This window comes from Stenella coeruleoalba (assembly GCF_951394435.1).
Source record: "Stenella coeruleoalba genome assembly, chromosome: 9".
NCBI lineage: Eukaryota > Metazoa > Chordata > Mammalia > Artiodactyla > Delphinidae > Stenella > Stenella coeruleoalba.
The window spans coordinates 26645127-26663725 of NC_137155.1; the positions used below are offsets into that span (position 1 = coordinate 26645127).

Genomic DNA, 18599 nt, shown 5'->3' on the forward strand with positions numbered 1-18599 from the left:
CCAGGTCATGAATATTAAATTGAACGCTTGCCTGTCTATCTACCTACCTACCTACCTACCTATACATCTTACTCACAAAATTAGAAGAATTAATTGTTAATACATTGTTAAAAGATGCTTTTCTAATTTCTTCATGAGAAACAGTACAATACTGGGCTTGTCTTATCTTATTCTCTACCTCTGACCAAAAAAAAAAAAAAAAAAAAAAAGGAAGGAAGGAAGAATAGAAGGAAGGAGGGAAGGAAGAAATAGATCAAGGGAGTTTCATTCATGCAAGTCATCATCAGAAATAAATGAGAGCTGTGAGTCTCCAGAGAGAAAGAACAGAGAATCCACCACATGATATCTGAATGTAAATGCCATTCCTCTCACGAAATGATTGTAAAGGATCAATGCTACAGAGAGTCAATGTAAGACTGATATTTCAGGCACCCTGAGCTGTGTAAGGATGGAAAGGGCTATTACCAGAGACAGGGGCTGTATCCCTGGATATATTCATGCATTGACTGAAAGGTTGTATAAAGAGATCTGTTTATCAAATAGACTAGATAACCTTCACTCTTTTTTCCAATTCTAAACACTATAATTCTACCCTAATACCAGAGAGACTAAACTATAGGTAGCTAGGCAAACTAAAAAAATTTAAAAAGCCAGCTGAGTCTAAACCAAGAAAATTACATAGAGATATTAATCATTGGGAGGGTCATTTAAGAGACACAAGGATTGATTTTAATTTGAAATGCATAGAAACCATGAAAGAGAGGTCTAAGCATAATGTGGAAGAAGTTATAGGAAGACAACTACTACAGCCATAGAACATGGAGTCACAGTTACAGGTGAAAACACAAGCACCACCTCAGTACGTACAAGGTGTGTAAACTAGCATGAGTTCCTTACACTACCTGGGCCTCGAGTTCTGGAAGATGGGGTTAATAATAAATCTCCCAAGAGTTATTATTAAGGTGAAATTAGATAATTCATAAAACAATTACTGCAATAGTTTGCATAGTAAACACTCAGTTAAAGATTACCTGTTTGTATAAGTAGAGGTTAAATATTAATGTTTGATCTTCTCGACTATAAGTAGGAAATTAGGGTCCAGATGGAGCTGAATGAAAAAAGTACTTTTCTACTTTCTTACCAAGTGTGCTAACTTGTTAACATCAGTAATTTTGTATGGTGAAGGGATAAATAAGAAGAGCACTATGCTCCTTGATTTACATTAATATTAAATGTAATGGTCATATTAAGAACAGTATTCTTTTTTGTTTGCCAACTTCTGTATGCTGAACTTTAAATAGCAAAAATAATGACTTTCTATATCACAATTTTAAACAATGAAAATATTCATACAATTGAAAAATATGTTACAGGTTGAGTTCAGGGAAAATTATTGGTTCCTAGGTACCGACAACTTAGAGAAAGTCTTTAGTCATTTACATGTGAAATCACTCTAGAAACAAACTACACTTTAAAAAATGTTACTGCTGGATCATTTCATTAAACAAAAAGGCAATTTTTCCTGGAGTACAGGTTAGCAGCTATTCTACATTCCTTTCAAATGTACTTAACTTTGCCTCATCATTCCTTTTGCTACAATTTCTTTAGATGTTCCTCTGTATCAGGGACTTCACACATTGCTTTGTAACTGAGAGAGGAGTCTTTTTGAGACCTTCTTGGCAGTGAGCCAGGGCAAATTCTGGATTGCTTAGATTATCTCACCACTTTTCAGGGTGAAAAAACCTAGGTTAAAATCAGAGATTTTTTTCTCAAAGTCTAGATTTCACATTTTTAAATATTCTGTTTTCCTTTATGATTTTTAACTTAAATGTATCATTTTATTTTCCTTATATGTAGACATGTTCAGCTGCAATTGATATTAAATAACTTCAACTTGGACTTTACTCCTTTAGAGTCAAAGAATTTTAGGTGTTTCTTTTCAGCTTCTGTTATGTAAATCTTACCATTACACAACTTGGTATTGGAACTAAAATTAATATTCAGTAATATGAGATGTTTAATACTCCACTACTTTCTTACATCTTGCCTATGTTCACATTTAGTCAAACAACAACAAATGTTACTTTAGAAAAACCTAAATTTCTATAGAATCAGCTCGACTTTGGTGAATCCTAGTAGACTAAAGCATACAAAGGTACAAATTCTTTTTGGGTGCAATTCAGTTTTTTCCTTGTTGAGACATTTCAACTTCTACATGCCGTGTCAACCATAGAGAAAAGTAAATGTAGGACTGTAATCAAAAGTGCCATTTCAGACAAGCACTCTTAATGAACTACGTATTCTTAAATTTGAAAGATAATTAAGCAAACATTTTGTTTATTCCAGATTCACCAAATGATTTAGTGTTTCTATAATTTGCTTAATGACAAAATGAAAGATAAAGTGGTCACAAGGCCAAGCAAATAGTCTGTGTTCAATAAATGCTACCTATTATCACCATTATTATTATGACAGGCTATAAGACAATGCAGACAGTAAGCATAAGTGTATAGATGTTCTGGAAGGGAAAATCAATTCATATAATTTCAAGCAGCACTGTTTTCAATTATAAATAGATTGCATTCTCTTATGATGTAATACTAAAAAATCTTATGAATCTTACGACGTTCAAGACACAAAGTCCATTTGATAGATTTTTTAAATCTAATATCATGCAGCAAAAGGAGAAAAGAAATTTTAATCGATCTGTTCTTTAATCAGAATATAATCATGGGAGAAGAACTGTGATTCTCTTCTAATGAGTCAATTGTCATTTTCATTATACTTATTTATTTATAAATTTTCAGATTTGCCTTTTCCCCCGGAATACATCAGGATCTCTAATGTAGCTCTATTTGAATAAAGAAAAAGGAAAAGACATTGTTAGCAGTCACTATCAGTACGTTAAGATACTGAAAAATTATTTTATAAGTTAATGCTCTTCTTGTATATTTAATATACGAAAAGAATAAAAGGTGACAAAATTTACATCAAAATCACATATGTAGATTCAGCTCTACATAAGAAAGTTGTATAGTTCCTGTGGTATCTTGATTATCTTTAGGATAAGCACAGATCTATACAGATGATTACATTACAATGATCGAATCAGATTTCAAAAAGGCAATAAAGTGAATACTGCTTTCTAGAATGCAAGACCGCCCAGAACTAGACTTTCTCATAGTTGGATAGAAAACTGCTGTACACTTAACCTCAAATCCAAACAATAGCCATCCTGTTCTCTATATTTCTGACTTCCATGACATTTCTATTTCGCTCCTCCTTCCTTTCTCCCTCCCTTCAATACCCTCCCTTCTCTAAGTTTTATAGCATGAAAGGTAATAGGACCCCACCAGTTGCTGGACTCTAACAAACTGCCTGTATTCACTGATGGCTTTAGGCTTATGTCCTTTTTCCATGACTTGAACTTTGTCCTTTTCATAGAACAAAGATGCTATTTAAAGTAGTCAAAGTTTGGGTCTATATGATGCCAAAATATTTTGACTAAATGATGATCACATCTAGATATTTGTAAATATTGGAAAGTTCATCAAGGTCCCAAAATTTTGAGATTCTGTATTTCATCACTCCCTAGATTATTATTACATTTCCAAAAACAAAATAAGGGCTGAAAGGAAAGGTTGCACTATAAAAACAAAACAACAAAACAAGTGCTATTTACTATCATTATCATTTCATACTTAATCAGCAAAAAGTTTAGAAAGGACCAAAAAAACACAAATAAAGAATAATTTTTAGAGATTAATAAAGTTATATTGTGGGAAAATTCACCTTATTTTTCTGACTTTATTTTGTTCATCGAGGACTAGTTTTTTAACCTTCTTACATGGAAGTGTAAGAGGACATGAATAAAAACCAGTAGACAGAAGAGAAAATACAAAGGAAATAAGTTTTCAGTGCCTATTATGTGCCAAAAAAACTGCTGAATGATTTATTAGTATATTTATGTAAGGCCCACAACAACGATTTGAGGTGGAAATTTTCATTTCCATATTTTCTCATGAAGAAATTGACTCAGATAGATATTGGGAATATCCTAGGTCATAAAGCTTGTGAGATACAGAGTCAAGATTCTAATTCCTGACACCAGAGGCCAGGCTCTGTCCTCCTCTGCACTACCTCTAAGGCGGCAGAATTTTTGAGAATACTAAGAAATGATCATTGAAAAGAAAAAGTGAGAAATATAAGAATATGCTTTGGAGAACACTAAGAACTGATTGTTGAGAAGTTTGGTTACCTCTCACTATCACATAATTCACCTTAGTTAAGAGTTTCTTAAATATTTATATTATTTTATTTGCTCTGTACTTGGTCTTTTTATACAATAATAGCTCTGTGTATAATCTTATCCACAACTATGGCTTTCGTCACTAGCAGTATTTTGACATGTCTCATATGTATGTCTTCAAAGACAGATTTTCCCCCTAAAAGCCAAACAAAGGCTTACTAGTAACCTCTATTTACATATTGCACAAGTATCTCAGAGTCTGCAGGAATTGATCAGAACTCACTCCCTTTTCTTTTTTCCATTTACATCATCACCTTTCTGTACATTTTTAAATTGGTTGCAAGTATCACTCATCCAAAGAATTGTACAAACCAGAGCCTCTTCATCATCCAGAGACCCATTCCATCACTTCAGTTTTGTTCAACACTATAATTTCTCCTGTAACTTGCTTTTGCTTATATCCTCACTGCCACTCTCATAGTTCAATTCCTTATAATTTCTTCCCTTGATTATTCTAATTATCTTCTAATAGAACTTCCTTTCTAGGTTTATACCAACAAGCCATGTTATGCACTGCCTCCAGAATAATCTTTCTACAAAACAAATATCCCAGGTATGATGTAATTAGTAACTAAAATGTAACGAATCACAAACCTTCCATCCATAAATGCTTTATTACATAAACAAGCTGTAGGAGTCTATATGGCTATAAAATTACTGGAAAATGTCCATAAAAAGCAGAAGTACAGCTAAAGTACAAAAGCAGCAGCAACATCATAACAAACACTTATATGCCAAGTACTGTTCTAATAACACACACATGCTCAATATTTACTGTGTGTGCATTATCCTTCTACTAAAGGAAATCACTGTAGGTAAACTACAGTGAAAGCAGGAGTAGAAGGTGTGAACACCAGACTACTCCACAGTGTCTTTGATGGAGTTTCACAAGACACACACCAATCGCCAAAATACGAAAGAATATATTTTCCTAGAAGAAAATATATTAAAAAATGTGAAGCTTGTTTTCAAGTCAAAACAACAATTGTATACTCCAACAGTGAGAGAGTGAACTCCTCCAGCTCGCTCACTCACTGTCAGGAGATAAAAAGTTGACCAAAATGCAATTGAAAAGCATAGGAAAGAGGAACTGACAAAGAAGAGAGAGGATTGAGTCTTGTTGCCAAAGTTCCAAACTAAGTAATAACAAAATCAAATTTTCATTGAAAGAGATGAAATTGATTGGGAATAAGAATAAAAGATAGGAAATAAAACCTAAAAATAAACGTATCTGCAGACTGAAATGTCACCATCTGCCAGGAAAATCTAATCTTACAGAGGATCAGTTATGGAACTTCCTAAATAAAGGAAGAATATATTTGGAATCCATTAATAAAAACCCAGTCACCTATTGAAGGCAAGTTATCAGGTGGGCTTCATCCTTATTGAAAGCAAGATTATTTGCCAGAAAACAAAACAGGAATTTGTGCAAATACCCAACTGAAAACATATGTGACTCAATAAGTTTATACCCAGCAAGAAAGAGAGGCAATATCAGACATTCGGAAACTTGCAAGGTTTAAGGATACAGACCACCCATCAATTCAAGAAACTACAGCAATAACAACTTCTTAGTAATATATTCATTCAAACAAGGAATGGATCAAACTTCAAAGCACAGATATTACATCACTTGCCTCTTTAAAACCTGCCTAGAAATTTCCAACGTATCATTTGAGCCCTTTGTATGTTCCACACGTTTTTGGGCTCGTTCACCAGTAGATTGTGTGTATGTACCTATATATAACGATTTATAAATATATATATTTACACACACACACATGCATGGGTAGAATTGTTTCCAGTTACCTCAATGGTCTGCTATCTATAGTTACCACAGCTTAGAATGTGGTCTATCTCCCAATGGTTTCCGAGTTCACTTACCGTGTGAACCTACTCAGATTTCAGGATCTAGGTTACGCCTCTTCTGTGAATTCTCCAGCCTCCTAAGGGACAGTATATCATGCCTTCCTTTGTGAAACAGTACCATGTAATAATGTAGGTTAATCACCGCTTTATCTTTTTGGCTCCCTTTCTAGAGTTAAAATATGCTGCTTTTACCTATATTTGTATTCCTAATCCTAGAACCTTTTCCTGGTATATACCTCGTCTTGGCACATAGAAGCAAGTGTCTCAATAAATAGTATTTGAAACACCTTTTAAAAAAAAAGGCAGCAAAAACTCAGAAAAAGTAAATATAATAACATCTAGGAATAAGTAAATGTTGTGATATGTATTATATGTCAGATTATAGACTAGATTTTCTAATTATATATTACATTCAAATAACCAATAAAATTATGCCATCTAAACCCTAAATTATTTATAATGTGGCTATAAAATGGCTATTTTAAAATATTCTATGTGCTAAGCACTACTATAGTCATTTTATATATAATAATCATATGAATAAAGTTTTTCAGAGTTTGGTTTAGTAACATTAAACATAGAAATTATTGCAATAGCAATAGTTTATTGCTACAGTTTATAGCAATAGTTTAACTGGTCCCCTATCTTCAATTTCTCTCAATTTTAACATATTGTTCAAGGCATTATTATAAAAATTGACCAGAGCCAATTTCAAAAATGTAATGTTTTTATTTTTAAAAGAAGCACCTACACCCACCACTATCACCTTCGCTCAGTCTCCCTAATAAAAGCCACAGTCCCTAATCTTCCTTTGCTACCTTGTTCTATGCCTATTTCTATAAGTTCCCACAACTCTATCAGAAATGGCCACTTTACTCTTCTCTAAATCTAGCCTCCCCCCTCTTGCTTCTAGTTTATTTCCCATGTTCTCATGCTTCAAGGTAGAGTTAGAAGCCATCTCTCCTATGAAAGCCTTAAGAATTAGTAGGTATCACTCCCTCCTCTGATGCCTCACACACTTTGACCATTACACACACGAATGCATTAACTGCATGCCATTTATCTGCATGGGCATTAGACTATGTGTTTAGTTCTTTTAGATATAAAGTTACCACAGTGGCATATGGACCTAATTATCTGTAGAGGAAATGATTAACTAGATAATTAATTATTGAATTTGAGATCTACTTCAGATTGTAGTCTGATTGCCTCCATTTGCAAAAGAGCATGAGTGACTCTACCATTAACAGTTGCAGAGACCAGGTTTAAATTCAGGTCTCCTAGCTCTCAGTTCAATCCTCTTTCTAAATAAATCTCTAAAAAATTGTAACTTTAATTTTTTCTCCTTATTTTTGCTGCCTGATAGCTGATGGCAGTAAGTTTAGGGCACAGGCATATAATCAAAAAAAAAAAGTTGGAAACAATTTACAAAATAACTAATGCATAATGTTAATTTTTACTTCTTGGAAGAATAACAATGAAAGTTTAAATGTCATCATTATACAAATCAACTAAATGTTTCAATGTGGACAAAAATTATTAATACAAACATATATTATAACTGATCACTCATTTCTGTGCAAGATGATTAGTCAGTAAAAATTTAGAATTGAAATGTAGATACTTCTTTTACAATTCAAATCAGTTTAATTTGGTGCTTTAAGTGATGGGCTAGTGATCTAGGATTAAAATTTGTTTCTAGATTCTGTCTTTTGTTTTATTTGTAAGGCTCCTTTACAGGCAGGTTTCCATCATCAGTGAGTTCACCAGCAACTGTGCATTAATTGCCTATGAGTGGTAAGCACTGTATCATTAGCAAAGTAAAAAAAAAAGGACGCTTATCTGATTAACATAATTGAAAGTTTGATTTTTCAGGCAGTCTTGGTCATTCCATTTACATACACCACAGCATATGTTTCAGTGTGTTCTTCAAATAACTAGCATTTCCCCACATGACTAAAAGAAAGCAAACTTTTTCTGATACTTACAAATTGAATATTTCATTTCTCCAGTAACAAAACTGTGTAAAATATACACATATGGAGAATTAAATAGTTATAAACCACTTAGTCATCCATTATGTGTTGCATATGCTCACTATAAGAATTTTTTTTAAACTGCTTAAGAATGATTTATTTGAATTGCCTTAATGCTGAGCAAATGACCTTTTATTGAATAAATTGAGTATTTTATCAGTATTTTTCCATTATTTCCATCCCAAAACACATTTATGGGAGCAAAAAAAGTTTTCCTTAATCACTGACAAAAACTGGTATGTCCAAGAGTGAACTTACTAGAGAACATATGTAATTCAGTGTTTGTGGGTGTCCCTTTGTAACTGAGACAAGAATCTATTTAATTCTTAGAGCTGTGAGGGAGAGAGAAGGTCACAAGGAAGTCCAGGAGATGATGTGAATATTCCCAAGGATAAATCAAGTAACCAAATCCAAGAGGCAGCTGTGTGTGGCTGGGGATACGAGTTACCTAAACCCCAGATTTGGCTGACAAAGGTGTTTACTGTATGTTTACTGAATGAATGAATAGATGGATTTCCAATTAGGTGGATAAAATGGATATGTTTATCATGTAAAATAGTGCATATGGGTTAGATAACTCATAATTTATCCTGCTGCCCTTACTACTCCTAGTCTCTTCATTCTCTAAACTATTAGTATCTGAGTGCCACAAACAAATGCAATTTAAGTTTGTCAGTTGAAAAATAGAAGTTGTTCACCTGAAATGTTTTTTTAATTGTCATTTCTGGGGGATGTGGGGAGGGCGGGCATTCACTTGGCATGTCCCACCTCTATAACTAGAATGTCCCACCTCTATAACTAGAATTTTGATCATGAAGGCTTCAGGCTTACTTATAAAAGGATTTTGTTTGAATCAGATTTCCCTACAGAGGGGTAGGAGGGAGATGAGAGAGGATGGTGTTGAAAACCAATGAACTCAAAGAGTCTCTAGATGAAACCACACAATGTGTTCTGGGGACATTCTAATCTTAGTGACAATAATATCCTATTTATGATGGAACTCCTCAAGTATTTTTCCCCTAATAATGTATTTAATTTTGAAGTGAGCACATTTCAGCAATGATAAGCAATGGAAGTCAGATGCCCTAATGAAATTAGTTCATAACAATTCATTGACATTTTATAATTTTTCTACATACACAAATGAAAAGGGGGTAAATAGGATTATTATATAGATAATTTGGGAAAAATTAAGTTTTCCTATATTCTTCTCTGCCAAAATAATTTTTTTGTAAAGTTATCTGATAGTACTACTTCTAAAATTAATTTTGTATACAAACAAAATAATTTAAGAATTTTACCTTATACAGAAAATGAGACAAGTTTAAATTATTCTATTCTCTTTTCCATAAACATTCCACTGTAAATGTATTCCAAGATTGGGTCGTGTTTAGAACTGTTCTGGGATTGAAATTAAATATAATGTGAGCCAGGTTTGGTTTAAGAGCCCAAAGGACAACTAAGTGATTCCCTAGGATGAAGCTAAAAATCCAGCTTGTTTTGTGGAAAATCCTTGCTCTCCCAGGGCCCATTAAATCAAGCACATCTCTGGACTGGACAGGACAGCAGACACTGAAGATTCTCTAGACCAATACAAGACACAGAGACGTTTATCCCCACAAGACAAACATCTAATTCAGAAATAGATTTACTTCTTTTTCAAGAGTAGGCAAAAAAAAAAAACAGCTTAAGTTCTTTTTAAACTTTCTTCTATACTTCATCAGGAAATGTGGCTGTTTTCCTCTTAAAAAAACAGCAAAAGAAAAACCAAAACAAAGCACTAATAACAATGTTAGAATGATAAGTAATAAACCTTGTTTAGAGCGAAACATGACCTCCCTTTAATCCCTGCTGGCCACAATACACACTCAAAATTAGACACTCCCATTAGTCTGAATGCAGAGAACAATAGGGGTAAAATTTGCCTTTAGACCTGCAGGGAGAGAAAGTGTGTGTTAGTGCTATTCAGTCCTAATAAAACCCTCGGAGTAGTTCAATGTGAGCAACTAGAGTCCTTTAACATTATCTAAGGTCACTGATATCTTAATACTTTCATTTTCCTGATACTTGTTTATTTTGCATGTAAATAGTTAATAGATTATCTTTGTAGATCATGTCTTTATAACAATATTGTTATCACTAAACTTTGGATTAAATAATAGAAAGTAATTTTATATACTTAAAATTGGAACATGTTTATTTTTTCAAAGACACATACTTTAACTTTCTATTCAAACTAATCAATTGTTATGAAAAGAGCAACTTATGAACTTCCACCTCACAAAACTTGCTTTAGAAGTTGAGGTTATGTATTTGGCTGTGTCCCTAAGCAGCAATGCATTTTAAACAAGATTTCCAAGATTTTAAAAATTTATTTTAATTTTATATTAATGTTGTAAGGGTGTTATTTAAAACAGACGTTTGTTTCTTATTAAGTTAAATGCCACTACTGATAAAACTCAAAAAGTGGTAGAAACTAGTATAATTACAAAATTGAGAAAGATTTTCTAATTTTTCCCAATATAACTGTTGCCTTACCATTTCTAAGTACTCAATAAGAAGAAATTACTTCTCCTTAAAAAAACCAAGAAATTAGTTTAAAAGTTCATAGTTGAGTTTGTTTGATGACCATAATGACTTCCACCTCATTTAGTAAATCAGAATCTAAAAAATGCTACACTCAGCCCTCTTGATAGGCTCTGGAGTTTATCAGCCCTGCTTTGACACTTCATTAGCTGTCAAGAACCACTAAGTGATATTATGAAAGTCTTGATTCAGGTAGTTGAAAATGCTCTTATTGCAAAAGGAGCAATTAACAGACTAAGTCAAAAGAGGATCTATCAGGAAAGGCACATCATCCACATCCCGTACAGTTGGTTATCATCCTTGCAGACATCAAAGAAAGAGAGAGCGTTTGAACTATCAGCAGTTGACTTGTAACATTCAGAAAAAGTACACACATTGATTTAATATACATTACAGCAGAATTATCACTGACCTTAGAACTCTTACCTTATACTCATGTGAGGACAAAATGGGGATTAAAAAAATGCCTATTTTCTTCCCAAAAGAAAGACCATAAAAAATAAAAACGCGCATGTTTTAATCTCTGCTTAAATGGATTCTTATACTTGGCCTTATACTGTTTTTGTGGCCCATCTTTTCTTAAATGTATTTTTTGTTAATTAATTAATTCTATCATGAACTTCCTCTTTAAATACTCTAGTTGAGGTTCAAAATAATACTGTAGTGAAATTTAATTTTAATCATAAAGTCTTTTATTTTCTTTCTACCTTCTACTATATTTCTTATGATTAGTAAACAGAAAACTAAACAGGAAAAGCATGTGGCTATAAAATCTTAAGTATCCCAGACAAAAGTTAGAAAATATTTTCTGTGACACTTACTTGACATTATCTATATATTAAGAACTGTTGATCCTGTCTCTTTGCCTAATGAAAGCAAACATACATGTAGATGAATGAATGAATGAATGATGCTATACAGGTATATTTCTATAAAACAAGATTCTTCTGATGCTTCATGGAATAAAGGATTCCATGAGAAAATGAGTTTGAGAGAATACTACATATATCATTATATTATACTTCAAATTAAGACATTGAAGACTTTTGGAGGTAAGGAAATTTGCTTAAGGAAACTATTAAACCCAATGTTTACCTACCTTGTATGACACTGAGTCTCTTTTTCCTTTTAATACAAAAGCATTCTTTTTCAAGGAATATTCAGGGAGATGCTATCATATTAATGGCAGAAATTGATTTTTAAAAATATAACATGAATAAATAATGGGATGTTAAAATATTTGGGAAGAAGTTTGGTGGGAATTTTCTTGAAATCACAGACATTATCTACCTAGGCTAAGTATTCTGAAAACTGAGTACAGACCAATTCCTTTCTTTGTGCACTAGTGTTGTCTTCAATTCCTTTAATTATTGGAGGGTAACAGTATTGTAATAACAATACCCCATGTTTTCGGTAGATTCCTTAGTATAATTTTAACTTGTAAAAAAATATGCATTTCCAAATTTTAAAAAAAGGATCTATTTAATTAGAACACTGAGAAAGGCCATAAAATTAGTGAAACACATACTTAACAAATATTTAATATCGAATTCAGCCAAAACTGATTAATAGCCATTGTCTGAATAAAAAATTTGGATGATTTCCCAGAATTTAAATCATACGTCTAGAATTGAAAAATAAAACAAAGTCACTTTGTTTCAAGAGACCATTTTTTTGTTTTTGCTTCTTGGTTTTAAAATATATCGATACCTGTACATTTCAGCCAACTCATTTTTTTGTAAAATGGTACATTTTGTAAAAACATTGTATGTATTGTAATATATATCAGGCACATATATACATGTCAATTCTCTGATATATATAATCGGCCTTAGAGCAAGAAAGGCGTCCATATGTCGTGGTGGGGGGGTGGGGAGCCTTCCTGGGGGTGGCTCAGTGGGTGAGGGTAGCTGCTCTCGTGTATTCAGGCCAGAGGGGTCCTCACGGCCATCCACAGGGCTGTAGCCACAGGCCGGCGTGTAGCCATTAGCTGACATCTCTGTCTTGTGATGCTTTTCTGTGTGAGCAGAATCTGAGGTGGGGCCTTGACCAGGCATTTTGATGAGTGATGACAAATTCTGGGCACATATGTAGCCATTCCTCCCTCCTGCACCCACGGCAGACACAGCTAATTGATCACTGCATTCAGGATCCTCCTGCCAGGCAGGCCTTTCTGAAGGATGACCATCATCCCTTCCAGCCAGGTGGGGAAGTGAGCCCCGTGGGCAGCATGAGCTGATAGCCAGGCCCCCAAGCTAAGAGGACAGTGCCCGCTCTCAAAGAAAGGGAGGGGTCCGGTCAGGCCTAAAACTCACATTTGGGTGATACTTCCTGCCCAGCTCCTGCTCTCGGCCCCTTCAGACACAGACCAAATTCTGGGACCCGTAATCATAACTATTCGGGTGCTAGCTGGCTTCCTTGAAATGCCCTTTAAACAGAGCGTTGCTCCTGGCACGAGAAGGCTCTGCTGTACAAAACCCCCAGTGAGGCTTGCACAGGGCGAAGCTTCCAAATCCCTAAGCACTTTGTCAGCACCTACTGTATGCCCAACCTGGCATCTCCACAGCCGGGCCCCAGGGCAACCTACCCGTTTCCCTTCCGCGCATCCTGTGCAGTGGCTTTGCCGGTCCTGTGAGTCAGGGATCTCCTCCAGGCCAGGCCCTGGAGCCATGGGTACAGCATGACGACGCATGGAGCACCACCTGGGTCCAGCTGCGGAGGCTGAATTATCTACCAGTAAATGGCCTGGGGCTCTCTGACGGCGTCCTCTCGTCCCCAGAAAGAGACCCACGCCAGTACAGAGACTAACCTACTTTCTTTTCCCCACACCACAATCCGTCAGCCTATGCCCACTGCTGTACCAGTTTAACAGAAACGAAGGCAGACGCCACAGAAGCAAAACCGCAGAATCTGCCGTAGCCAAACAGGGCCAAGATGGCGACAGTCAGCCGCCCTGAACCGGTTCCAGTCTGACCACGACGGCCGCGCCTGCGCAGACGAGACCCAAAGGATTAGAAAGTTTCCTTTGCTTCCTTACCACCCTGAGACCTCCGCTCAAGTGGGGGGCCTGCACTTTGCTAGGCACAATTAGTGCCTGCCATGTGCAGAGGACTGCACATACTCCAGCTATTTCTGTAAGTCTCCACCCCTTTCCGCAATTCTGATGGCATACCCTCCCCTTAAAGGTTTCCCGCCTCCATCCCCTCCATCTTCCTCCCTTCTCATACCTTGATCAACAAATAAAATTTCTGCTCTGCCGAACCTGGTCTCCTTCAATTGGCGTGAGTGGCACCAGGCAAGGAAAGGAGCCAGCTGGCGTCCATCCAATCCCTGGGGGTTGGTGTACGGTCAGCCACTCAAGATGACTGTTCTCTTGCTCTTTGTACATCCACTCTGGACCAGTCCCTGCTTCATCTGCACCCTACTCACATGAACGTGCCTGCCCCATGCCCTTTAGGCCAGAACAGCTCCACCTGCTAGTTTATTAAAGGGAAACATCTGCGCTTGTGATGCTCGTTAACCCGAGGGGCTGTGAGGGGCGTGCCCCAGCTCCTGGTTTCCCTGGTAACTGATGAGCCAACCTGATGTCAATTCCCTCTGTAAATGGTAGCCTCCTCCCGCTGGTAGAGAAGACTGCAGATATGTCCTGCCTGCCCTCTGCTGTAAATGGTGGAGTGTCCCTCCAGAACTTCTTTTGCTTAAGCTTCCCCTGTCCAATAAATTGATGTCTCTGTCACTGTCTCTGGGTTTCTTCTTCGGTCTGGAGGCGGGGCAACTACAGGCTTGCAGGCCTGTGGGGTGCGGCCCAGCAGTCGGTAACTCTCTTCGCTATAGGAAACACAACTTACAAGGATCTGAAACTAGGGGGGAGGAGTAATGTTTTTGTTTTTAAACATTATTTTTTGTTAAAATGATAATATATCCCTGTAAATATATTAAAACAATAAGAGTGGTATTTAAAAAAGGAGGGGTAGGGTGAGCGTGGGTGGGGTGTGCTGAGATTCAGAGAATGGTGGAATCAAGCCCAACTCCCCTACTCCCATAGTTGGGAAGACACTTCTCAGTGGAAGTCAAATATGATCTTGGGGGATCTCTGAAGTTCTACAGAGCTCTCAGGGGAAAAAAACCTACACTTTTTTAAAACTAAGTGGACATAATAATAGAAAATGTTTATTCACCTAATAAGAGGGATTCAAAATACTCAAAGCAAAAATTGACAGAACTACACAAAGAAATATTTTTATATTCAGAGATATCAACAATCCTTTTCAAATAATTGATAGAATATATATATATATCAGCAACGATACAGAAAACTGAAATGACATTGTCAACCACTTTGACCTAGCTGACATTTGTAGAACCCTCCACCAAACAAGAATACAATATACATTCATTTCAAGTAAACATGAAACACAAGATAGCCCCCATCCTGGGCCATAAATCATGTCTCAATAAATGTAAATAATTCAAGTCATAAAGTATATACTCTGACTGAAATGTATTTTTTTCTGTTATTGATTTATTTCAAGGAAAATTATACTTTCGTGCTGAAGCAGCAAATCTGAAAGGCTTGAGTCCAAACATCCACCTCTCTTGGAGAGTTGTGGAATCCTTAAAATGACAGTAGCTAGTTTAATTCCACTTGTGTGTAAGACATTACATTTTACTAAAGCAGCTGTTTTTCATGGAATATGTCCAGGTTTTCTCCTCAGGATATAAACCAGTGACCTCATACTTCCAACTCAAGACCTATCTATCAACACACTTTCCCATGCAACATTTTCCTTCTGCAGGATTCTTCCTATGGTTGGATCAGCATATCCAAGGCTACAAAAAATAGTGTCGCTCTTAATTAGACTCAAATGTTCTCAATTCCCATTAGATTTTCATAGCTTTTTTTTTTTTTTAAGTTACTCCAAAGTTTCTGGGAGAATCTGAATATATTTTAGCTTTCATCAACTCTATGCCTTCCCAGTCCAGAGCTTCTACATTTTATGAAGTTGGTGTACTTTGGGCAGGTGTGCCTTGTTCTTCCCAAACAACTTGACAAAAACACTGGACCTCAAGTAGGCCATCTTTTTCGCTTTGGGAATTTCTCTAAGGTAGGGGATTAGAAATTGTGTCAACTTGTATCAGATACTGCCTTGAGGGGTTACCAAATACAGTCTTCTTGGCTTCATTATTGTTTTGTCTTTACACGCATTAGGTTATTTTAATTATGTAGGGGAGAATGAGGAAAGTCAAAATCAAAATGTTTTAAGTATATTTCTCCTCTAACTTATCCAGTAAAACAGCTTTTAAAGCATATATTCTATTTGCTGATGAGTTACATTAATAACATTGTTCTTATACGTAAGCAACGTAATATCATATTGTTTTCAAATATATCAAGATTAACTGTACAGTTAAGGAAGATTCAGAAAGCTTAGGTTTTGTTCTGAATACCATATTTAATGCTACAGCTGATTTATGATGAAACTTACGCCTTGCCAAAATTTGTTCTATGTCTTTCTTTGTCCCTGTTAGACCACATTAAAATACCTGCCCCTAAATATTTCTCAGGCAAACTTAAGAAAAATAATGATGTAATGTCTGAATATCTTTAAGCCCTTTGCTTTCTGAAGACATTACGATTCCAAATTTTTTAAGATTTTTATACAATTTTCCCAGGTGGAATTTTGTAAATTATAACTAAAACTTTTTACTGTGTTTTTCCTTCTCATTTTTTGGTATCATCCTCTGGAATCAAAGGTTACCAATACTTACATGATGCACCAGGAAGAAAAAAGAAATGGTGAGGTTTATACTCTCTGACTTCCTAGAGTGATGAAAATATGCCATTTTTGCTCATGCTAGGACAACTACTTAGTTATTTGGACTTAGTTCCTGCTTGAAGTCTCCACCTGTGAGCCTTATAGCAGAAAACTAGTCTTTCCAAAACTTTCCTCATGACAGGTAATCATAAACCCCTGAAAATGTGACACAATAAAATGCTATTGGGAGAACTATAACAGCATTCATTTTTGGTCATTCTGTGACTTGAAAGTACCTTCAAAATAATCTATTAGAAAAAAAGATTCAGTTTAATATTGTATAATTGAGTGAGCCACAGAAAAAGATAGTTTTTATCACTTCACTTAGTATTTATTGCCTGGATTGTCTGTGAAGGAATTATTTGTAAAATACACATTCCATTTCTATGTATGTGGCATGTTTCCGTGGGAAAGTCCGTATGTATATAAGTCTGTATACAGTGAAGATACACATGTCAAAAAGACATGAAATGTATGTGGGAATATTATGTTTTTCACCAGCTGTGTATTCTATCCATAGGATTTTTCCCCTATATATTTATTTGAATGGAAGTCCTAGTCCCCCGTCCTGACTCATAAAATGTTAATCCTTGAAGAATGTCTCTATTTCTTTTGTTAAAGGAACTCTGTATAACATTATCAAGCCCAAATCTTTACCGTAACTAAACTTTCCATGAAACGGTGGATAGGCAGACTTGAAATGTCTATTATGCATGCCAGCACTGATTTAAAATACTTGTATGGAATGCTTTGTTTTTTCTTTAAATTTCTGACAAATTAGCAATCAGCAGTGTAATTTTCAAGATTAGTACATTTTGAGCAAGTGACTGAATGCTCTATCAATTGCAACACTACCTGGAACATATGAATGGACAAAAATGTATTCTTTTGAATGGTATTAGAAGAGATGCTGATCATTAACATTCCTTTGAGGATTAAAATCTTCTATTTTGCCTTCACACTGGTACCTCTAATTCTCCAAAATCCTTATAACATTATTTTACAATATAGATGTTTATGTGCAAAAATGCAGGTATAACTATTAGCTATCAGTTGTTTTCCAAATATCTACATCTGTTGAAATAACATACTTCATTATTAAAAGACGACTAACATCTGTAGGGATCTCAAAAGTCTTGTGTTTAGGGCCTGTTATATGCTATTTAAGAATTCACATAAAAGGTTTCACTGATAACCACACACTAATATCTAACAAGGTTAAGGGGATTGCGGAGTGCAGATGTGCTAGGAAAAAGTTAAAAGGTGGGTTTTGAATGCTTACCTACTTTAATGAAGTGTGTGTGTGTGTGTGTGTGTGTGTGTGTGTGTGTGTGAAAATAGCACTAGCAGTCCTTTCTGAGGATCTAGGGCTTCTAGCTAGTTCCAGCAATTTTAATATTGTGACTAAGATATCTTTGAGATTTTAACTACTAGGGAAATTGATAGAAACTGACAGAATAAAAATACCTAGAAACAAATGACAATGAAAACACAACGGCCCAAAACCTATGGGCCACAGCAGAAGCAGTTCTAAGAGGGAAGTTTATAGCTATGCAATCCTACCTTAAGAAACAAGAAACAACTCAAATAAACAGTCTAACCTTACACCTAAAGCAATTAGAGAAAGAAGGACAAAAAACCCCCCAAAGTTAGCAGAAGCAAAGAAATCTTAAAGATCAGATCAGAAATAAATGAAAAAGAAATGAAGGAAATGATAGCAAAGTTCAATCAAACTAAAAGCTGGTTCTTTGAGAAGATAAACAAAATTGATAAACCATTAGCCAGACTCATCAAGAAAAGAGGGAGAAGACTCAAATCAATAGAATTAGAAATGAAAAAGGAGAAGTAACAACTGACACTGCAGAAATACAAAGGATCATGAGAGATTACTGCAAGCAACTCTATGCCAATAAAATGGACAACCTGGAAGAAATTGACAAATTCTTAGAAATGCACAACCTTCCGAGACTGAACCAGGAATAG

The 18599-nt window shown here is 35.4% G+C and overlaps 1 protein-coding gene across 16 annotated transcripts in view; it reads right to left on the reverse strand.

Moving 5' to 3' along the window:
* Window positions 1-18599, reverse strand: part of SEMA3A (semaphorin 3A) — an 859827-nt gene that overhangs the window by 230098 nt on the left and 611130 nt on the right. For 2 of the 16 annotated variants that reach the window (XM_079931560.1, XM_079931567.1), the window contains exon 1: window positions 13388-13859. The exons of 13 other annotated variants lie outside the window; for them this stretch is intronic. In XM_079931560.1, coding sequence (XP_079787686.1) covers window positions 13388-13492 — 105 coding nt within the window. In that variant the 5' untranslated portion in view covers window positions 13493-13859. Of the gene's footprint in view, window positions 1-13387; window positions 13860-14027; window positions 14249-18599 lie in introns of those variants that run through there. One more of the 16 variants, XM_079931568.1, reaches the window with a different exon arrangement.